General features: G+C 35.5%; 1 protein-coding gene across 3 annotated transcripts in view; it reads left to right on the top strand.

The window, feature by feature from the left end:
• Positions 1-24,273, top strand: part of ACVR1C (activin A receptor type 1C) — a 76,698-nt gene that overhangs the window by 19,738 nt on the left and 32,687 nt on the right. For 2 of the 3 annotated variants that reach the window (XM_003133418.5, XM_013984144.2), the window contains exon 2: positions 13,434-13,664. In XM_003133418.5, coding sequence (XP_003133466.3) covers positions 13,434-13,664 — 231 coding nt within the window. Of the gene's footprint in view, positions 1-12,493; positions 12,611-13,433; positions 13,665-24,273 lie in introns of all 3 variants that reach the window. The other variant, XM_013984145.2, reaches the window with a different exon arrangement.

Below are 24,273 nucleotides of genomic sequence, written 5' to 3'. Positions count from 1 at the left end.
TGTGATATTCTCAGTGACTCCCTAGGACCTAAATACTTTGACAGGGTAAGAAGTGTTGTTAATAAAATCTTATTAGTTTCTGATGATAGCATTAATATGTGTTCATTATAGGAAACTAGGGAAAAAGTATAAAAATTATCCTTAGTTTGTTAACTCAGAAATAACCCCATTAATATTTTGATGTAGTTCCTTCTACTCTTTATTTCTATGCATATATATTTAAGATCTTATCCTATATGTTTTGTGATTCTAGTTCTCATTTAGTATTTATAGTGAGCAACTATAAGTAAATATTATTAAAAATAAAATGTTTTGCCATCATACATATTAAAATTGATTTAAACATTTTGATTTGTGGATATTTAGGTTATTTCCATTTTTACTTTTGTGAGTAATAACTTTGCAATGGAAATTTTAAATAAAATTTTGTTTTTCTGATTGAAGTGGAAATGTAACCACAAAGATCATAAACACTCTTAGGACCCTTATATATTTGTGTAGCTGAAAAAAGCAAGCAGTTACTTTGTTTAGTAATACTTTGGTAAATAAAAGGAAAACATAATTCTAGGGAAAGCCATGTAACCCACCTTGTACAGCAACTGTGATAATCCCTAGAAGTCTGAGAATTGCATATATTTTTTAAATTATGGATTTAAAATTTTCATCTCCTACTCCTCAGCTCCCACTCCTACACATATTCTTTGAATAGAGGAGCAGGTAATGTTGCCCATTCTATGCTTTGTACACTATGAGTTCTTTATAATATCCAAGCTAAACCTTTGAGTTTTGGGGTCATTGTTAGAAGGAGGCCCAGCTGGAATCAGCATTAAAGAAAATTTCCTTTTAAAACATTTGCCCTCCTCTTCCCCTTTCAACTTTTCACTTGGCACTCTATTTTTAGTTAGAGCAGCTTTTTACTTTGTATAGATTCCTTTTATTTCTAGATTGAGAATTATCTATTCCTTACCATATCTGATCATAGAAATGAGTAACTGTGGATTTTGATAAAAATTTCTGACAAGTGAGCCCTTGAGAACTCTGAGGACCTTAATTTTTCTATTTTATTTTCTATTTTCACTCTAAACTTGAGATAATTTTGTCCCTTTTTCTGGCCGCATGTCCTTTCAGTTCTGTAGTTTGACTATTACATTAGTTATTTTTTTTCTTCATTGATTTTTTTTTCTTTTTACAGCTGAAAATGTGGTATATGGAAGTTCCCACGCTAGAGGTCGAATCAGAGCTGCAGGTGCCAGCCTACACCACAGCCACAACAAAGCAAGATCTGAGCCGCGTTGGCAACCTACACCATAGCTCATGGCAAGGCCAGATCGATTACCCACTAATCGAGGCCAAGGATTGAACCCACATCCTCATGGATACTAGTTGGATTCTGTCTTCCACAAATTGATTAAATATGTCACGTGCTCCTGTTCGTCTTCCATCACCAGATTCCCTGTGATCTTCTCCCATTTGATTTCTATCTGCTCTATGTTATAGAGATCAAAAATCCAAAGCTAGGCTTCTATGACTTCCAAAGTGAACTCTGATTATACACTTTAGTCTTCATTAGGCTGATAAATATTCTTCTGAACAGGTTTTATTTTGAGAACTAAGATTCTAGTACAACAGCTTCTTGGTTCTCTAGGTATACAACCACTCATTTTGCTTTCATACTGCATGGTGGCTATTGATGCAGTCGCCATTGATCATGAACAAAATAAAATACAGGACCAGGTTGAGCTTTCAAGTTCCACTTTTTGATGCACAATCCACCCCCAGATTAACAGTTTTTATCAGCAAAAGACACAAGAAATGTAACATGATAAGATACAATTATGTTTTTCAACATTTGAAAATTTTAAAAGATGTCCTTGATCTTGGTAAGGGCCCTCCTTAAACATGTGATTTATGTCCTTCCTTACTTGGTTAGTATTATAATTCCCTTTCTTTTTGTAAATGATGGTAATAGAGGGTGCCTTTTCCCCCAGTGTTCTTCCTTGAGAAAGCAAAAAATTTAGTTCAATCTTGGATTGAGTCCCAAAATTATTTTTGAAATTTTACTGGCGGGTAATATCCCTAAACCTGGTAACCACTGCTATCAAGTATAATTTTATGTGAACATCATCATAATAGTTCTATGGCTATGGGATCTAAATGAATATGCAAATTATAATAAGTGTTAGGGGCTTAATGATCAATTTTTCTTTTCTTGTAATTTAGAAAGACTTCACTAATAAGTATTTGGGTAGCTGGGATCTTTTGGTGCAAGTAAAGAGATTTCTCTTAATAAGTTCTGATCTCATGTGCAACAACTTTCAAAGCCCTTCCCTTAGGCTAGAGCTGTGATGTTCAAAGGAGTTGGAAGGCAGAGGACCACTTTTCCAATGAAGAAGTACATTCAAGTTACCAGAGTGACTAAACAAGCTATACGTTTTATTTCAAATGTCAAATAACAGAAGACTAAAGGTGTCAGTTTTTATCTTTAATTAAAAAGAATACAGTTTTTGTTTGTTTGTTTGTTTGTTTTTAAATGCTTGAGAAAGGCTACTCAGAAGTGGAGGTCATCCTGCTGAATAGCATTGAGAACTATGTCTAGATACTCATGTTGCAACAGAAGAAAGAGTGGAAAAACTGTAATTGCAATGTATACATGTAAGGATAACCTGACCCCCTTGCTGTACAGTGGGAAAATAAAAAAAAAAAAAAAAAAAAAAAAAAAAAAGAAGAAGTGGAGGTCATTCTGTAAAAAGTAGCCTGTGTCCTTTCTGCTGCCACTAGATGGTACTCAGGATCACTGGGAAGGTGTCCCTGGGCAGGCAGGGGGTAAAGCCAGCTGGAGCTGATAGGGTCTGGAATTCACTCACACCAAAGCCCGGCTGACATCCTGAGGGTCCAGGTGACCCCATGGAGGACCTGCAAATTGGTCAGCCAAAGAGAAGTAGGATTCCCTGGAACCCTGCACTGGGGGAGGTCTCTGAGCCCCAACCTGCAACTCCACAGAAGTGTCTCCCAGCCAATGGCAGAATTCAGGCAACCTTGGGAGGGAGGTGCCTGGGACTCTGAGATGCTTGGACTGGGAGTGGAGTTCCATCTGGGGAATGAGTGTGACAAGAATATATGGCAAAGTGGGGGCAAGTTAGTGCCCATATATTTCAGCTCCACAGCAGGAGATATTTCTCTACTGTCCAGTGGATGAGAACTTCCATGCTTTCCCCAGGCTGGTGGGCCTGGCTGTAGTGTCTTTAAGGACTGCTGAGAGGATGGCGTGGGACTGGTACTCTGAATGGGAGAGGGGAGGAGACTGGGGATGGTGAAGAATAATTGCCTTCCTCAAGACTCAATCAAAGAAGCCTGCTCTATCAACCCTGTCTGTTCCCCAGCTGGATTAAGCCTCTGTGTCCTATTACACTGTGTATACATCTCTGACACCATTTGCCACACTTTAGTAATGCCCTTTAACATTGCAATTTCTTTAGGGAAATTGCAACACTGCAATTGATTTCCTCCCTGCCTCCTTCCTTAACTCTTACCATAGTGTTTGACATATAGTAAATATTTGTGATAGTTAAGTTTACAGGTCAACTAGACTAGGTCATGGCACCCAGATATTTGGTCAGACATCAGTCTGCATATTACTGTGAATTTATTTTTAAGATGAGATTAACATTTAAATCAGTAGTCTTTGAGTAAAGCAGATTACCCTTCATAATTGGGTGAGCCCCATCAAATCAGTTAAAGGCTTATGAGGAAAATAAATTGAGACCCCCAAAGGAAGGAATTCTGCCTCCAAACTGTCTTCAGACTTGAGTTGCAACATCAGTTCTTCCCTAGATTTCCATCCTCCTGGCCTGCCCTGCAGATTTTTGAATTGTTAGCCTCTACAATCCACTGAGCCTATTCTTTAGAATTTCTCTTTCTCTCTGTAGCTATAGATATAGATATACATGTGTGTGAGTATATACAATATACTAGTTCTCTATCTCTGGAAAATCCTAATAGTACAATATCTTTTTTTAAAAAAGTCTAGTTTACATTCATACATTAAAATTTTTTATTATCAGATTCCACATGTAAGTGAATATGTCTTTGTCTTTCTCTGACTTATTTCACTTAGCATAATGCCTTCAAGGTCTATGTTTTCACAAATGGCAAGACTTCATTCCTTTTTATGGCTGGATAATATTCCATATTTGTGTGTGTGTGTGTGTGTGTGTGTGTGTGTGTGTGTACCATATTTTCTTTATCCATTCATCCGTCTGTTGATGGACACAAATTCTTTCCATATCTTGGCAATTGTAAATAATGTTTCAGTGAACATGGGGTGCATATATCTTTTCAAGTTTGTGTTTTTGGGTTTTTTTTTTGGATGAATACCTGGAAGTGGAATTACTGGATCATATGGTAGTTCTATTTTAAATTTATTAAGGGACTCCATACTGTTTTCCTTGTGGCTGAACTAAGTTACATCCCCACAAACAGTGCACAAGTTTCACTTTTCTCTACATCCTCACCTAAACATATTTGTTACTTCTTGTTTTCTTTTTTTGATAATAGCCATTCTAACAGGTATAAGATGCTATCTTGTGGTTTCAATTTGCATCTCCCTGATGCAAATTCTTTACATTCTTTAAAATTGCAAAAATTTTGGAACAATGACTTAAAATAACTTTTGAACGTCTGGAAATTTACCATAAAGCAATTCAGTTTTCACCTATCAAAAAGATTTCTGTATTTTTTCACACTACAATCAAATTCCACATGAAATTTAAGGATTAGGTGTATAAAGAATCATTAAGTAGAAGAAAATATTGAACATTGAGAAAGTGTCTGGATGGGGGATTCTTTTTAAACTTGAAGGCAAAGGAACAAAGTGCTAAATAAAAAATGGCAACCTAGAGGAAAAAAATTTTTAAAGTACCTTTTGTTTTAAATAATAACAATGAAGATGGTACATTAAGAAAAAGCAAATAATATGAAAGTGGAGAAGGTTGTATGTGATATATATGATGAGGGTGTCTATCTTTATAAATAGCTCTTTCAAATTGAGAAGAAATTTTAGGACTTATTCAAGAGATAAATGGCATGGACAAAAAGTTTTACCCATGAGGAAATCTAGAGGAAATATTTGGAAAAAAGTTTCAACACCATTGGTAGGGAAATGTAGATTAAAATAACATGCACTTTCCATCTGTCATATTATTAAGCTATTTTTAGTGAGAATATCTAATGCTGACAAATGTATTGTGAAAAGGGTACTTTCATATAGGGACAAGAGAAATCTTAATTAGAACAACTCTTTTGGAAGGCTGTTTGACAGTGTCTATCAAGAATGTACAATATTATAATTCCTGGGTTCTATATTAGGACATTAAATTTTGTTAAAAATTAATCCACAAATATATTCAAAAGTTCTACCTAATTGTTATTCCAGCGAAAACTGGAGACAACCGAAGTGCCTGAAAGTAAGGAAATGGTATATGCCATCCATTTACGTTAATAATAGGTCTCTAAATGCTGTGGAATGAATGCAAGGAAGATATTATAAAGCTCATGATGTAACGCTGAAAGAATAAAAAACAACACTTGGAATCATGTTTATAGGTAGAAATCAACTATAAAAAACTTGTACAGAAAAAAAGACTAGAAGAAAATATAACACAATAAGAATATTATAGAGGTTTGAGTCATTTTTATGAGTTATCTTACATTCTTCTGTATTTTGCAGTTTTCTACAATTTTTAGTTTAATACAAGTTTATTGAGTTTTTATTATATGCCATACCTTTTTCTAGATGTTGGAGATATGATAGTATATAAAGCAGGAAAATGTCCCTGTTTTCACGGAGTTTGCATTCTAATGAAGCTGATATAATAACTAAGCAATCACAGATAGCAGTTAAGTACCAAAAAGGATGGACAGCAGATTGTTTGTCAAGAGGAGTCTGTGAAGACTTCTCTGAGGTGATGTTCGAGCTGAGATCCGGAGAATTAGAAGGAAAGGAAGACATGATAGGCAAAGGAAACGGTCTGAGAAAAGGCCATGATGTGGGAAAGAACTTGTTACTTAGAGCTATAAAAAGGAGACAAGTGTGTTTTGGGGTCTTAGTTATAACAAATGATATTTAAGGATTGGGAGGAATACAAACCTACTAGCCCATTAGGTCATAATAACGATTATGGATTTTGTTTTATTCTAAATGTAACTGGAGTCCCTGAAGGGTCACTCTTAACCTTATCCTAGGCATAAGACAATATGAAATCTCAGGACTTGATGGAACAGTTTGATAAAGGACTACTTAAAATGCCAGTATAAGAAAATAACTTCTCAAATTCAATAAGAATCATATAGGAGGGTAGCAGAAGAAAAGTGTCTAGTGATTAGAACAACCTTTTCTTTGACATGATGCTCTGAGATGGGAGATCTCAAATAGAGCCAGTCCTTTTCTTTCTTACATGACTACAGTCAAGTCTAAAGTTGTAAGTATCTTTATACAGTGATTTAGGGATTAGTCAAGAGTCTGGATGTCTAGCCCAGTTCTGAGAGGCTGCGCACTTTCCTCTGCTTCCCCAAAACATCGTGCTGATATTGGAAAGAACATTAGATTCTTATATGGTAAATATAGGGCAAGGTAAATCATCTTCAACACTGAATGGAGAAGTTTTATTGGATTATAAACCAGTAGGATCCACTCACCTACACCCACTGAAATATTGTGTGTGAATTTTATGGTGTCCTTCACTGGGTACTCATATTTTTTTTTTTTGTCTTTTTTTTTTTTTGCTATTTCTTTGGGCCGCTCCCGCGGCATATGGAGGTTCCCAGGCTAGGGGTCGAATCGGAGCTGTAGCCACCAGCCTACGCCAGAGCCACAGCAACGCGGGATCCAAGCCGCGTCTGCAACCTACACCACAGCTCACGGCAACGCCAGATCGTTAACCCACTGAGCAAGGGCAGGGACCGAACCCGCAACCTCATGGTTCCTAGTTGGATTCGCTAACCACTGCGCCACGACGGGAACTCCTGGGTACTCATATTTTTAACCCCAGCTCTATATCATAGATAAGGTAACCAGAACAACAGAGGGTTGCAAAACAGGAGGGGCCTTTAGAAATCTGACCTTATATTTCAGATAAGGAGTCTTAAAATGTGGAGAGGTTGAGAAATTTGTCTGAAGTCTTAGGTGCTTTATTGTAGAGGTAGGCTGGAACCTTAGGTTTCATTTAGTGTTGCTGTTGGATTAAGGACATTTAGAATGGGCAGTGCTATTATTTAAAATGTGCTGGACTCTTTCCTAAGTTGAGCCCTCCAACTGGAAGTGAAAGCAGTTCTGCTGGATGGAATCATTCCTGTTAAGGTGATTCCCTTCCTTCTCAGCTAGAAGGGTGAGGCCTTCTTGAACAGCGAATGTTATTGCTGCTTGCACAAAGGAACAATTTTCCTTTGTGTTGGATTATATTCCTTTATTTTAAGAGTTCTAAATTTCCTTGAATGCAGCTGGGCAAATAGAACTTCTAGAAGCTGAAAGCTCATTTTGCCAAAAGGTTTGCATTTATATTGCCCATATTTTATTAAAGCTACTTTCTCTATTCCATTTTTTTTTTCTTACCACTAAGAAAGGCAAGGAGTTCCTGCTGTGGTGCAATAGGATTGGTGGCGTCTCTGCAGCGCTAGGATGTAGGTTCCAACCTTGGCTCAGCACAGTGGGTTAAAAGGATTCTGTGTTGCCACAGCTGTGATGTAAGTCACAACCCTAGTTCAGATCTGATCCTTGGTCTGGGAGCTCCATATGCTGCAGGGTGGCAACGACAACAAAAAAATCCAGAGAGGCAAATGTTTCAAAATGACCATATGACGAGAAAATAAAACTTGAAAAGGAATAGAAAGCTGGAGTTCCCATTGTGTCTCAGCGGTTAACGAACCTGACTACCATTCATGAGGACGCAGGTTCTATCCCTGGCCTCACTCAGCGGGTTAAGGATCCGGTGTTGCTGTGAGCTGCTGTGTAGGTTGCAAATGGGGCTTGGATCTGTCGTTGCTGTGTGGCATAGGCTGGCAGCTCCGTAGCTCTGATTCCACCCCTAGCCTGGGAACCTCCATATACCATGGGTGCAGCCCTAAAAAAAAAGGACAAAAAAAAAAAAAAAAAAAAAAGAATAGGAAGGGAAGACAGATCTTTGCCTGGATTCCTTTGACCCTGTCTAGCTTTACCTCACAGACAGTAGTGCCCATTGTCCTGGCCCCTTTCCTGTCACTGTACTTTTCATATGTAGCACATAAATGAGTTTGAAATGTTCTTTTGTTAACTCAGAAGCTTGCAAATGATGAAAGGAAGCAGGACAAATTTGAGACAGTTTTCTGAATTAAAAAAAATTTTGTGTTTAACATCCTGCTCCAGAATCACGGAAATTGAATCAACTAATGCCTGGAAGAGAGGAAAGAGTATATATCAGAAATTTATGTAAGGCACTGGCCAGTAGATGTTTCAACATACAGTTCCAAAATGTAGGAAACCAGTTTCTTGAAAACAGTATTTAATTCATAACAACTTGTATTTTCCCAACCCAATTTTAGTAGGGATAGCACACAAACACAAGTGATGCATTTGGTTGTTTTTTGTAGTCTGATGGTTTTTACATTTCTAGACACCAGGGTGTACTTGCCATCACATGTAAATATGGATGCACATTTATTTTCTGGTTGATTAGGAATGTGCACATCCTTTGGTTTCATGAGGGTAACAGATGTCTTGTGGGTAACAGATGTCTTGGCTTTTATAGACTAATTGGCAAAAAGGGGGAAGAGGAGGATAATTAAAAGGGTGGAAGAAGACACAGGAAAAGTGCAATCTTCCTTGTGGGGAAAATTTAATAGATCTTCTTATTATGGGTAATTACCTCCTTCTTCAATTTCATTTGCTATCCCTTTCCATATGACTCAAGTACAGTATAATGGGAACTTATAAAATATTTTAAGAAATGTAAGTCTGACTTATTGTCTGCCAACAACCAGAGTTTTCCTGTCATGGAATATTCTAGTATAATTGACTCAATTAACATCAATTTTTTTAAAAAAACTAAATGTGAATGCATGTTTCGTCACTAATGGCAAGCTGTGTTTTAATTAGCATCACTAGCCTTCTATGTTTTGTATTTTTCATTTCCCATCCATCCACTAAGTGTGAGACTGAATATGTGTAGGTCATCTATTAGATGTACATCTTAACTTCCTTTTAGTTTGATTTTTGTTTTCTGTAAGTGCTATAGTTCAGTCAATTGACCTAGAATAAGTGAAAACATTTAACAACCATTTGAAGCCATTATCACCAATACATTCTCAATTTTGTCAGTGTTTTCCATCGTGCAAGTTTTTTTGTTTTTTGTTTTTTTGTCTTTTGCTATTTCTTTGGGTCGCTTCCGCGGCATATGGAGGTTCCCAGGCTAGGGGTCGAATCGGAGCTGTAGCCACCGGCCTACACCAGAGCCACAGCAACACGGGATCCGAGCCGCGTCTGCAACCTACACCACAGCTCACGGCAACGCCAGATCGTTAACCCACTGAGCAAGGGCAGGGACCGAACCCGCAACTTCATGGTTCCTAGTCGGATTCGTTAACCACTGCGCCACGACGGGAACTCCTTCATCGTGCAAGTTTTAAAGTAAGGTGTCATTTACTGTGTTCTTACCTGTATCACCTTGGCCTGTATTCTTCTGACTGGTACCTTTTACTTTACACTGAAGAAAATTTTTATAGACTGTTAAACATTCAGTGAGTATCCACATTATTCCTTGATAAGAGCTATTATATAATTATTTTTATAAGGAGCTAGTAATGCTTCCAAGAGAAAGTATCAGATTAGGTACTTAGAAGCTTACACTTAATACAAAACTTAAACAAACTGAAAGGTAAGGTTAATCATACTAGTTATAAGGCACAGGATATTGACTTTTATTTGACCACCTGTCTCCCAGAAAGTAGGTAGGTAGAATTTGTTTAAAAAGGTAATTAGGAGGAGTTCCCGTCGTGGCGCAGTGGTTAACGAATCCGACTAGGAACCATGAGGTTGCGGGTTCAGTCCCTGCCCTTGCTCAGTGGGTTAACGATCCGGCGTTGCCGTGAGCTGTGGTGTAGGTTGCAGACGCGGCTCGGATCCCGCGTTGCTGTGGCTCTGGTGTAGGCCAGCGGCTACAGCTCCGATTCGACCCCTAGCCTGGGAACCTCCATATGCCGCGGGAGCGGCCCAAAGAAAAGACAAAAAAAAAAAAAGAGGTAATTAGAACAATAACTATCAAAATCCCAATTGTCAGTTATTAAATAATTACTAATTTATTTTTGCTGTATTAGAATTATATTTTATTGCAAAAATAAAATATTATTTCCTTGTATATAAAATGTAAATTTTATAGTAAATTATGTTTTATTCACCATTGCTAGAAACTGGTAAGGTGGGAGAATGGTTTTTGTATTATCTTTTTAAAAATATCAGCTTTGGGAGGATAGAAACAACACTGAGTAGTCGAAGGACTGCCGCATTAATTCAGTTGCTTGATCTTTTCGCGCCTCATTTTGTTATCTGTAGAGTGGAGAGGGTGACAACTAACTCCTGTGGTTGCTCTGGGAACTACACGCAATGATAAACCCACATGTAACTAACATATGTTTGGTTGTTGAGTACTTTATGGTTGTCTCCATTCAGTAGATCTATATCCCTTAGTTACTGGCCTTGATTTTCAGGCTAGGTTTCCCTTGAAAATAGAAATTTCAAGGAGACTCTGACGAGGTGTATAGTAAAAAGTGGTTTCAGATATGTGTCCGGAGAGTTATTCTTGCCACCTTCAGCCACTTAAAATGTGAGACTGAAGAATAACCACTGTGGGGTACATTTTTTAATTGTGAACTTTCCATATTTTGTAATAGTAAATTTCCATATGTCATAAATTCATAGAGTTGTAAAACATTGGCATTCTGTGAGACTTCAAGATTTCCAGACTCACTGCCCCTCCCCTGGTCCATTTCCCATTTTCAGAGGAAGGCGCTGAAGCCCTGTAAGGTTAAATATCTTCTCCAGAGTCAATCAGCAAGTGAGTGACAGAACTAGAACTGGAACCTTCATCTTTTTTGAATTCTTTATTTGCACCATCATCAGACAACCTGCTATGTGACCCTTTGGGTTGTAGCCTGGACCATTAAAAGAATGAGAGCATTTAACTCATTTGACAGGGCAGAAACAGATGCATTTCTTTCTTATGCTTTTTAGATGGTCTGTGCACCTTAGTTCATTCAGACATTTATGGATTACAAATGTATTTTGATTGTTTTATAGAACAACTGGCTTTAACTCCTCCAGTAAAAGAAGACATAGTTACTGATATTTATGTAGTACTTCCTATATACCAGGCATTATTTTAAGGACCTTACATAGATTGACTATTTTATTCTCCACAATGACACTATGAGGAGGTATGCCTTATCTTTAATATAAGGAAATGGGGACACAGAGGAGCCAAGTCACATCCAAGATTGTTACCAGGATTTTAGGGCTTTTGTCAGATTGGAATCAGAAAATGCTAGAGAGATTCGACTATCAGAAGACCTACCTGGGTAGATGGATATTTATTATATGAGTTCTCTTTTATGCAAGAGGAGTGACTTAAAACATTTTGAAGTCACCTGGGTTTTATTTATCTAGCTTTACTGAATCCCAATCCTAATTATAACGTTCTACTATAGCACATAAGTATCAGTGATAGATTATATTTATCTATATTGATAACCACTGGAATAACTAGAAGAGTAAGCTATGTGCTTGGTCCAATGTTGATAACAAAATGGTATTTTATTTCATGATTGTAATTCCCTTAGCATATAGTAATAAAAATATTTTGGTGGATGGTATTTTACTGGTCAAGAAAAATTACCAAAAGAAGAGATAATTTCTGTTGGTCAATAAGTGGTTTGTTCTTTCTTACACATGCAGTTATATAGGAATATTATGCATATTGCTTACACTGGTATTTGAAGTTGAATATAGAAGTAGTCATTTAGGCATCAAATATTTTACTGGTATAAAATCAGCTCCAGTTTGAGTAACTAGTATTTAAAGACTTTAACTTGAGTAAAAAAGTTGTATGGAAAAACTTTGGACCTTCAGAAATTGCAAAGAGCTGTTGCAATTTAATAAAACCTTCATTAAAATAATACAAAAGGCTTGTTCAGCATTGTTCTATTTTAAAATAATTTAAATAAAATTTGAATAAATTACAACTAGTGGAGTATTCATGATGACAGATATTTTATATCAAAAGTACTCCATCAGTTGGAACAGGTGAGTCAGTGTGGTTTATGTGTACATATATGTGTGTGTGTGTGTTTAATAAGTGAGGAATGTTGGGGAAACTTGTGAAGGAAACAGATTAACTTAGCAAAGTCCAATTTTTGAAGGTTTTATTGATATAGATGAATTAAATTATGACTGACATGTTTTGCTCTTGAATAGATATGTTCATTAAAGAAAATTGCCTGAAGGCCATGATCTATGTTCAAATGACTCTTATTCTAAGATGTATTCTTTAGTGAAGAGGTGGAAGTATATTGGCTCATCAATGCCTTGAAGGTACTATGACAATAACAATAATGTTAAAATATCACAGAATATAAATGTAAAAAATTACACTATTCTGGAATTCTCATTGTGGCTCAGTGGAAATGAATCTGACTAGTATCCATGAGGTTGTGTGCTCAATCCCTGGCCTCACTCAGTGGGTTAAGGATCTGGCATTGCCATGAGCTGTGGTGTGGTCACAGATGCGGCTTGGATCTGGTGTGGCTATGGCTGTGGCTATGGCTGGTAGCTGCAGCTCTGATTTAACCCCTCACCTGGGAATTTCCATATCTCACAGGTAACTTTTTTTGCTAAAAAGAAAAAAAAAACCCACTATTCTTTAAAGCTGTAAATATCTATGGTTAGGTCTGTGTTTGGCACATTCACTTTAAATGAAAAATTGTAAATGAACAGAATACACTGGATTGTTTGCTTAGCTCCTATAGCAAACAACACTTTAATGTTCAATAAGTGATGCTGGACAGTGCCCCTAGGTTGTTGTGTTAGTACTGTATCCTAGCATTTCCTAGGAACTAATGATTTAAGAATGAGCTGGTTGAGCTTAAAAGGGAGAGATTTAGACCATGGATGAGAAAATTGTTTTCAAATATAGTAGCAACTGAATAAATTGCTTGTGAAAATATGAGCAATAGTAAATGATGATTGGGCAACCCTTCTGATAAAACACATGACTGAGAGGGAATAACAGTATTAGCATCCAGTGCTACTTAAACCCTCAATTTTCATTAAGATTGAATCTCTCTCTTCAAGTGTTATGAAATAAATTTGCATAATGTCTCTTGTATCTTAAAGCTTTTTGTCTCACCTTTTCCAGGTTTGAAGTGTGTTTGTCTTTTGTGTGACTCTTCAAACTTTACCTGCCAAACAGAAGGAGCATGCTGGGCTTCAGTTATGCTCACCAATGGAAAGGAACAGGTGATCAAGTCCTGTGTCTCTCTCCCAGAATTAAATGCACAAGTCTTCTGTCATAGTTCCAACAATGTTACCAAAACAGAATGCTGCTTCACAGATTTTTGCAACAACATAACACTGCACCTTCCAACAGGTAAAGGGTTTGTCTTTGTTCGTTCCAAATTTAATTTTTCTCTTGGGAAATTATAACCATGATAGAAACCAAACTGTTATATGTTTCTTTAAATAAGAAAATCTGTTTTACAGCTATCTCTATCTCCCTCTTTTTTTAAAACTGGTGAAGTTCTCTAGAGCCTAGTTGAGGTTGATTTTTGTAATTGCACAAGACTGTCAAAACACTGAGAACAGCCTAGCAATTTTGAAGAAATTTGTCCACATGCATTATATTTTTGAAGTGATTAATGAACCAAAGTATCATATACATTTTTATGAATTATTTTAAAGGAAAGAATGTAAAATGTATATGGAGAAAAAAGAAGAGAAAAAAGAGCAAAACTGAAAATAGTAGATTGCCATAAAAGAGATAGAATTTTTTTTCAGGGGTACTTCCTTGATATTTTTGGCTGCTGACACTCAAGAGTACTCATTAACAGAAAGACAGATAGAGTGGAATTTGAGCTTTCGTATATTGTGAGAATATATTCCTGCCTGTCCTCCAGTTTCATGGAGTTTTATCCTAATTTACAAGATACAAAAATCTTAATCTTGCCTTTTATCAGTAATCTGGAATCTGAAATTTTGGGGCTCTTAAGAGGCAGGTAATTCAAGTTAAAAACTAATTTATGACATAAAAAGGTCCTGCTAGTAAGTTTTATTTAATATTTATTAACATAGTAATAATTTAGTGCTTATTGGTATGGTAATATCTATGTAGAAATACATATTCTTCCTTGACGTTTAAAGTTGCTGTTATCCAATCTCAGATGTTCATATATAACCCTATCTCAATATTCTACTATAGTATGTTTAACCTATTTTTTAAGATATTAACTGTTCCTACCTGCCCCCTTTTTTTGCTGAAGAACATTTATTTCATGCAAAAACTTGGCATCACTAGCACAAATGAAAAAACAGTTTACTTGCCATAAAATAGAAGATATCTAGGTAAACAAACAAACATGCATACCTACTGCATTATAGTTAGATATTGTATATTTTCTTTTTGTTTTAAAAGAGAGAAGAAAATGATACTAGCATGAAATGAGGCTTTTTGATACATAATCAGAAAATCTAAGAGAATTAGAGAAGAAATTCTTGTGTGATTCAATGTTATTTAATACTGTGTTTGTTTACCACTCCAGTTCATCTCAAGAATTCTTAAAATCATTTAATGTACCATCTCTAATATTTGCCCCACTCTTTGGGAAACACTATTCTAAAGCATTATGCTGCATGTTACTGCCTCAGACATCGTGCTTGGCATATTTCATCCCCCAAAGCAAGTAGCTGCAAGCAGCAGTTTTGGATTTTAGACCACACTTATTTTGTCTCAGATTCCATAGATTTCCCTTTTTTTGGTATGATCTGGTATCTATTCTGATACCAGAATTTTTCTTTCCTTATATTTCTCCCCTAGTTGTTGGTAGACCAGACATCCTAAATAAAGTGAAGGCTCCTTATATTTTATGGTGGTCTTCCCATGACCAGTAATCAAAAGATTAGGGAAGAGAGGGAAAGTCTTTATATTGGTTAGCAGCAATGGCTTCTTTAATGTGTCTTCTCAATACGGAATTATCCATAAAACCATGTTCTGCTAGTCGGTAGGGGTACCAGATAGTACTCTGGCATAGCTGTGGCCATGGCGTTGGCTGGCAGCTGTAGCTCCAATTTGGCCCTTAGCCTGGGAACTTCTATATGCCATGGGTACAGCCCTAAAAAGAAAAAATATATATTAATATTTACACATTTCATGTTCTGAGAAGTCTTTATCTATCTGAAGGTCATAAATATTTTCTTTTATGTTTTATTCTAGAAATTTTACCATTTCATCTTTTGCATTTAGAACTATGTTCAGTTTAAACTTAATTTTTGCTATTATGCTATATTAGGTGGAATTTTTATTTTTTCCATGTCTATGAAGTTGTTCCCAGCATCATTTGTTGAAAAATCTATCCTTTCAATTACTTTGACCTTTTGATAGAAAATAAAATGACCATATATATGTGAGTATATTTCTTGCCTCTATATGCCTATTACGCCACTATCAAATTTCTTGATTATTGTAGTTTCATAGTATTAAAATCAGATTGTATGACCCCCTCCAACTTTGTTCTTTTTCAAAATTGATTTGGTTATTCTAAGTCCTTTGTATTTCTATTTAAATTTTAGATAATTTTCACAAAAAAATGATGCTAAAATTTTTATTAGATTGGGTTGAACTTAGAGTATTTGGAGAAAATAATCATGTTAACAGTATTAACTCTTTTCATCCATGAACATAGTATATTTTTCCATTTAGTTAGTTTTTCCTCAGTTACTCCTAGTATCTGGTGGTCATCAGAAAACAGGTCTTTTATATTTCCTTGGATTTTTCTCTAAGTATTCATGTTTTTAGATGCTACGGTTAATGGTATTTTTAACATCTCAATTTCTAAGTGTTAATTGCTAGTATATGAAAATAAAATTAATTTTGTATACTGACCTTACATCCTATAAGCTTCCAAAAATAACACATCAGTACTAGTAGCTTTTTAAAAGATTCTTTGGAATTTTATTTCTTAAAAATTTTTTATTTATTTTTTTTTCCACTGTGCCTGTGGCATTCAGAAGTTCCCGGGCCAGGGATCAAACCTGCGTCATAGTTGTGATGATGTGGGATCTTTAACTGCTAGGCCACTGGGGAACTCCTCTTTGACATTTTCTATGTTACGATAGTTAAAAAAAAAAAAAACAAAAACAGCTACACCTGGAGTATATGGAAATTCCCGTACTAGGGCTTGAATCAGAGCTATGCCTGCAGGCCTACACCACAGCCACAGCAACACCGGATCCAAGCCACATCTGTGACCTCCACCACAGCTTGCAGCAATGCTGGATCCTTAATCTACTGAGGGAGGCCAGGGAACCTGCATCCTCACAGATATTATATCAGGTTCTTAATCTGCTGAGCTACAGTGGGTACACCATATGTACACAAGAATCTTAGCTATGACTACTCACAGTTTTACATCTTCCATTCTGATCTCTATACATTTAACTTCTTTTCCTTTATTTCTGGCACTGGCTAGGACAACCAATATGATGACAAGTAGGAGTGTTTAAAGTAAAGATCTTGCCTTGTTCCTAGTTCTAGGAGATATGCAGTCACTTTTTTACCATTAAGTATGAAGGTTTTTTTTTTTTTTTTTTTTTTTTTAGATCCATGTTAGCAACTAAGGAAATTTGCTTTTATTCCTAGTTTGAGGAAAGTTTTTTTTTTTTCAATCATGAATGGATATTAACATTTTCAGTATTTTCTTGGATTTACTGAGATTATAACATGACTTTTCTTCTTTAGTCTACTGATATGATGGATTACCTTAATTGGTTTTCAAATACTACTTATAGCAGGGAAGATATTTATTATTTAACCAGTAATTAATATGCTTTGTGACATTTATTTGATATCAAATTTTTTTAATAAACTAAGAATTTGTTTTTAATGACATGGTATGGTAAGTTAACATTAAATTGAATAGGACTGCACATGCAGTTATCTTGGGTTGGGTTGTTCTCTCTGTGAGGCAGTACTGAATTATTAGCTGTGTTTGAATTATTATTATTATTATTATTAGCTGTGTTTGGAACAGCAGTTGTTGGAGAGGAGCTGGGAACCTCCAGGACGAGTGGTGACACAGCCACTGCCAAGCATTCTGTCATTTTGTGTCATCAGTGAATGTGATTGATATTTCCTGCTCTGCCTACTAGGAATTTATCAATTTCAGATGTGATCACATACTTATGAAATATCTAAGGACACACTGAAAAAGTAGACAGTATGACATTTCTATAGTACTTAATTCTCTATGTCACATTCATGGGTAAAATGGTAGAAGAAAAGGCCAGGAGGTGACCAAAGCAGGTTGGAGAAAATCTGGGACTTCCCTTTTCAGTTCCAGTTGAAAGCCAAGTGGATCCTTGCTCCTGGCTCTTTCATCCATCACCTCAGACTGTGGGGTAATTTCTAGATAGCTGACCTGATGTAGGTATAGTAACTTATTCTTATCATGTTTCAGCTGGTCTTTTTCTGTCCTGGGTCTTGTTTGTAATAATTGGGCTTTTGTTTTATTTCTTTGTGACAAAATCCCACCTTGAATATTGCTTGTGAGTTTTTTCTCCCCATTCCTTTCCTGGCTGGTGTCCTAGTAACTCAGCAATTGGAGATCTGCAGGCACAAACTCTTGCCCTACCAAAAAATCCTTTCAATGGTTTGGCTTTAAATTCTTAAAACCTTAGACTGGTGGCTTTCATACAGGTTTCCATTATGACATACAGGAAAAAAAATATATATATATATTTATTTTATGTAATTTTTCCCAACCTAAATGCACACACATATGGAACAAGAATTTTACATTTTTTCTTAAAATGTGAAGTACTCTGTGCTCTTTCATTAAATAAAAATTCTTGTCAGACCCCACTAAAAAGTTGTTTACATATTTACAAGAAACATTATTTTAGTTGATATTTAAAATGTGGTAATTTTAAATGCAGCAAGGACATTTATTGTTTTAATTTACTAGTTCGAAAATCTATTAAGAATACAGTTACTATTTTAATTTGCAATGTTTTTCTTTTAGATGGCCTTTTAAAATCTTCTTACCTGTTCTTTTTAACACTAAATTGGATTGAAGTCAAATTAATTCAGATAATTCTAAGCAAGATTTGATTTAGATCACATTAAATTCAATCACTTGCCCTTAAAGTACTTCCTTGTTGGACATTGCATGTAGGTTTAATTTTTATGAGTTAATTGTTTTGATGGAAGTAATTTTATAGTTTGATGGAAATACATTAGAAAAATTGCTGCTTTCTCTGAAGCTTATTGATGTATTTATCTTTGATGCACTGGAGTGACCTTCCAAGTTCAACTTTTATTACAAATATTTACAGGGTTTTTTCATATGTAAAACTTGAAAGGCAAAAATAGCCATGTATTTGACTAGTGCTTCAAGTTCATGTCTCTATTAATAGAAAATGTATTATTCTTTTCATTAAATAAGCATAGTACTGAATAGTTGAAAATTAAAATTAAATATAGGCTATACAAATCAGTTAAACAAGATTAAACATATATATTTCATGTAGTGTAACCTGTCTAATTTCTTACTACTGCTTATTTTTGGGCCAGATAAGTAGAGCTCTCTTCAACTCTAAAAATACCTGCCCTCTTTTGTTGATGCTACATGTCTTGCCCTGACTCCAGGAACCTTAGGTCTAGTACACCCAGGGCTTCATTAAATTTCCTGCACAGTAACTCATGCAAAGTGTCCACTCACAGCTTTCTCTGAAATTAAGAGAGAAGCCAGTTTGATGGGGAAAATTCACCTTCAAAAGTAAATGAGATATTCTTAACTCTTCAAGAGTGTTTCCATTTCAATTAAAAAGTATTTATTTACCCAAATTAGTGTGTGCTTTGGGGGGGTGTGGATGGGGAGGGTGGATTGTTTTAGGGTAAACAAACAAATAGATGAAAAAGTTCCATTCACATTGGAAGATAATTTGAATCTGTCTCCCTATAATGGATTTTGTCTGTGAATCCTCTTAATAAGTTTTCACAGTTCCTTCTCTGATTTGGGGTAAGTTGAGAATTCTGTACCTGTTCTCCAAGCTTCTTTAAACTCTTTCTCTGTATTTTCTAATATTTAAATCTCTGATCATTGTTATATCTATAGCTTCTATGCATTTGAATCTGCTGTTTTTAACTCTGCTGACTCATATTCTTGGTGGCTACTTTCCTTGTGCGTTTTATAATTTTTGATTATAAGCTCATGTTTTGAGAACCATATACGAAGGAAACTTTTGAAGCCTGTATTTAAAATACGTTCCTCCAGAGAAGATTTATATTAGCTTCTGCCAGGTATCTGGAGGTGCTACCAACTGAAACCCATTTAGTGTTTTGATTAGGTTTTTTTGGCCAAAATATAGCATGAATTCTGCCTCTAAGTCTGCCTATGTGGATCCACACTTTTAGTGAAGAACTCTTAAAGAGATTTTTTAATTTTTTCTGCTCTGCATAGAGTCCAGGTTGAGATAGATAAATATATGAGTATATACCCTGTTTCTCTCTGCAGAACATTTTCTATTTTATTTTCAATGTAATGCCATTCATATTTGACTGATTTATACAAAGATCTCTGATGTGAACTTTTAACATTTCAGAAACCATGTTTTATCTCCCAATCATGTGATACAGTTTGATAAACTCAGTGCTTAACTACTAAGAACTGGCAGATGCCTCCAGGGTAAATGGAAGCCGTAGTGTTCAGATATCTCTTTGATTTGCATTTTATTTTTAGCTGCTGAGCAATTCATTTATTTTCCCATCAGTTTAATCATATAATAGAAAAAATAGTTTTTCATTTATATTTTATTCAGCATTTTTGTGTGTGCTGTACTAAGAAGGGCTTCTGTGGACATCTAAAGAGTAACTTGGCAGACGTGGAAATTCCAGGATAGTTTATTTTTGAAATGATGCTGGCATAATTATCTATCCATCTGGGAGAAAACAGAGCTGTACCACAGTGTCATACCATATACAAAAATAAATTACAGCTTGATCAAATATCTAATTGTGAAACATAAAACAATTTAAATGTCAGAAGAAAATTTAGAAAAAAAGATTTTTATGACTTTACAGTATGGAAGCTGTTTTTAAATAAGACAGGAAATCCAACTGCTATAAAAGAAAAAGACAGCTATAATTGACTACATGCAAACTAAAATAAAAATGAATAATAAAAGACAGCATAAATAAAACCAAAGATAAATTAAATGTGGGGTAGAGATATTTGTAGCATACATGATTGAAAAAAAGGTAACTATTTAAAAGATAAAAGAGCCTCTGTGTATGTGTTTGCATGTGTGTGTCCATGTGCATGTATGTTCATGCCCATGGCAAGAGAGAGAGTAAAAAGAGAGAATGAGAGGGAATGCTAAATGAAAACACACATGGAAAATTTTCGGAAGAGAATGTTCAATGTGATCAAGTAAATATTCAAATTTTACAGAGGAGAATATCCAAAAGATGTTCAGTAATACTAATAGCTGGGGGATAAGCAATGAGGTCCTACTGTACAGCATAGGGAACTAATAGAAACTGCCATGTTTAGCAGAGATGTCAAAGGTATCTTTGCTTATTGCAAATTTAAATCAGATATAAACCCAAATCCTTCTAACCCCAGGGAATAAGCTTGGGTTTCTTACTAAGTAGAGCGGGGGGAAAAAAAGAAATGAAGAAAAACAACAACAACCTAAAAACAAACTGAAAACCTTATTCATGAGAAGCTATATACAGAGCCTGACTATCACATGGATTTTAGGTCTAAGTGCCCATTGCCTAAATAGTACTCTCCAGAAGAAAAACCATTTTTTCATTTTTAGACTTTGATAAACATTTTATTTTTAATTTTTAATTATTTTTTATGATTTTAATTTTTCCATTATAGTTGATTATAGTGTTCTATCAATTTCTACTGCACAGCACAGTGACCCAGTCATATATGCATGTCTTTCTCTTTCTAACTTACTTCACTTAGTGTGAGAAAATCTAGCTCCATCCATGCTGCTGCAAATTATATTATTTTTTTCTTTTTTATGGCTAAGTAGTCTTCCATTGTATGTATGTGACACATCTTCTTAATCCATTCATCTGTTGATAGACATTTAGGTTGTTTCCATGTCTTGGCTATTGTGAATAGTGCTGCAATGAACTTATGGGTGCATGTATCTTCAGAAGAAAAACTTTTTAAAGTAGACCTAGATTAACAGTGCCCCTAGTTGCCTCACAGAAGCAAATTCAAACTCTCTAGAGAAAGCCACTTTAATATTAAATTTCAGAGAGATACAACAAGCACTTTTGCAAGGACATGAGCGGACGCAATGAAGAATAAGAATCCCAAGCTCACAGAGGTTCAAAACAGCATAAACATGAGCCATTAGAAGAGAACAATAAAGTTTCTTATATTGGAATTAGCAGACAATGGTTATAGACTAGCTACTCTTCTAAATTTAAATAAACAAAAGGCAAATTTAAAAACATTTTTTAGAGAATAAGAATTTGTAAAAAAGTGACCTAACAGATTCGAACATCCCTGGGGGATGGGAGAGGTGATCATGGAGGGCATCTCCAAGTGGGGGAACTGGTAGGAGGTAAGGGGGATGCTGGTGATGCATGGAGATTTATAATTACTTTTATATTAAACCTATACATTGTATGTACTTTTCTATATATTTATTGTATTTCACAACAAAAGAAAAACAATCCATCAAGTTTCAAAGTAACTTTTGAGTATGGGTAAATTTATGAAAATTATATACACTCTTAGTATCTGGAGTTGATATTGGAGAGCTAACAGGCTAAGGACATTATTTAACTCTTCCCTTATAAATTTTTATATTGTCTGATTTGTTGCACATATGTTCTTTTTCTTTTTTTTTTTTGTCTCTTTTTTTTTGTCTTTCGAGGGCCGCACTCGCAGCATATGGAGGTTCCCAGGCTAGGGGTCTAATCAGAGCTGTAGCCACTGGCCTATGCCACAGCCACAGCAACTCGGGATCCGAGCTGTGTCTGCAACATACACCACAGCTCAGGGCAACGCCAGATCCTTAACCCACTGAGTGAAGCCAGGGATCGAACCCGCAACCTCATGGTTCCTAGTCAGATTCGTTTCCACTGTACCACGACAGGAGCTCCATATATTCTTTTTCTAATGAAAAAAAATCTAATGGATCAAAGCTTTACGAAGACTATGGATAAGTTTTTTCAAAGACATCTAGTTTCCTCCAATCCTCATTTAGTAGCAGAATCTAGACTTAGCTGGGTGTATGGCTATCCACCTAATAGACAATATTTTCAGCTACTCTTACCTGTAATTGTGGCCATGTGACTAAATTCTGGCTAATGAGATGACTGGTAATGTTTTGGAGAATGTCTGAGAAGACTTAACTTGAAACAGAACTGGCATCTTTTTATGCCATTCTCCATCATGCTGCCTGGATGTAAAGGATGGAGTTTAGCAGCTCCTGGGTCGGCGAGGATGATGACTACACGACAGAGATGGAAATAAGGGAAATGAAAGGGGCCTGATCTAAAATTTCATGGAGCTATTCTACTAACATCGGACTCCTCATCTTCAAATTTCTTTTACACGAAAGAGAAAAGGATACTTCTATATAATTTTCCTCTGTGATTAGTAATTAAACCCAACTCTATGAACATTGAAACAGCAAAACAAATCATGGGTTGTATCTGCTTATGGGTTGTATCTGACCCACAGACAGCTTTTGTTTGATCTACATGGTTTCTGGGGGAGAAATTGAATTTCTCCACAGTGTTCAAAATTAAGTCTTAATAAGAAAATCCAGATACCTAACTTGTCTTAAAAAAAAAAATCAGAAGTCTGACTTCCTTATTGTACATGGGTTTTCCCTGCTCATTTATTCATCCATTCAATATCTATTGAATTTAAATCCATTGGCCTAGAGTGCCCACTATCAGTAGTTCAGTATATTTTCTATTTTAATATAGTTGAGTTATCCTGTTTAATACAGTTTTATGTCTTTTTCTTTCATATTTTTGAAATGTCTTTTCCTATGTGAAGGATCGTATATTGCTGCATGTTTCTTTCATAGCTGGGTTGCATTTTGATTTGGAACAGAAATGATTTCTGGTGACTCTAGGTGACATCAGAGATCTGCTCAGAGAAATAGCAGTGGTGGCAAATAACATCAAGAGCACTCTAAAATTGTCTAAGAAAATTCATCTAGGATAAGGTCAGGAAATCTGGGCTAGAAAGCCTGTTATTTATAGGGTTAATTTTTATAGGAATTGCTCTGTAGTTTTATGTGTGCACTAATTGCCACCCTTCATATGGAAATAGACTATTCAACAAACACATTCATGTTCTGAGTATCTTCCCGTTTTGCTACCAAAACATACAGGGCTTGAAAGGGTAAGTGCAACAATAATTCCTGATTTTTCCTCTTGGAGTTCAATACATTATTTTAATACATTGTATTTTTGACTAATTCAAATAATTAATTTCAGCAAAGAAAATACATGCACAACATTAAAATATGGGTGCTTTATTAACCTCAATATAATTTGCTCCTTCCTGTTCTCAGTTATGTAAGGAAAATAAGAACAATTTTTATTTATATCAGCTAAGGTAGGTGAACAGCCCATATTGATTAGATGCATGTCTAAATTAGATTTTAAACCAAACTGAAGGATTACATTTGAAGGAAGGCAAACTTCCAAAACATTAGAAGCGATTTATCAAAAATTAATTTTAAAGCTTACTATAATTATAAAAATTTCCAGACTCAGATAGTGAGTATTATTCTTTGGGGAGTTGAAAAGTCTTGTTTTCTTAATTCCTTTAGAAGAAATCCACTGTTGTCTCTTAAACGTTATGGCTTTCTATTTTAAACATAAATACATTGCTCTAGGCAGTGTAGGGTGACATCAACATGCTGAGAAATACTTATGGGACCCCTTGTGGTATTGTTCTGCCATCACAGGAACAAATCCATTTATAGCT

The sequence above is a fragment of the Sus scrofa genome, chromosome 15 (genome assembly GCF_000003025.6).
Source record: "Sus scrofa isolate TJ Tabasco breed Duroc chromosome 15, Sscrofa11.1, whole genome shotgun sequence".
NCBI lineage: Eukaryota > Metazoa > Chordata > Mammalia > Artiodactyla > Suidae > Sus > Sus scrofa.
This window is presented reverse-complemented; position numbering and strand designations above follow the sequence as displayed.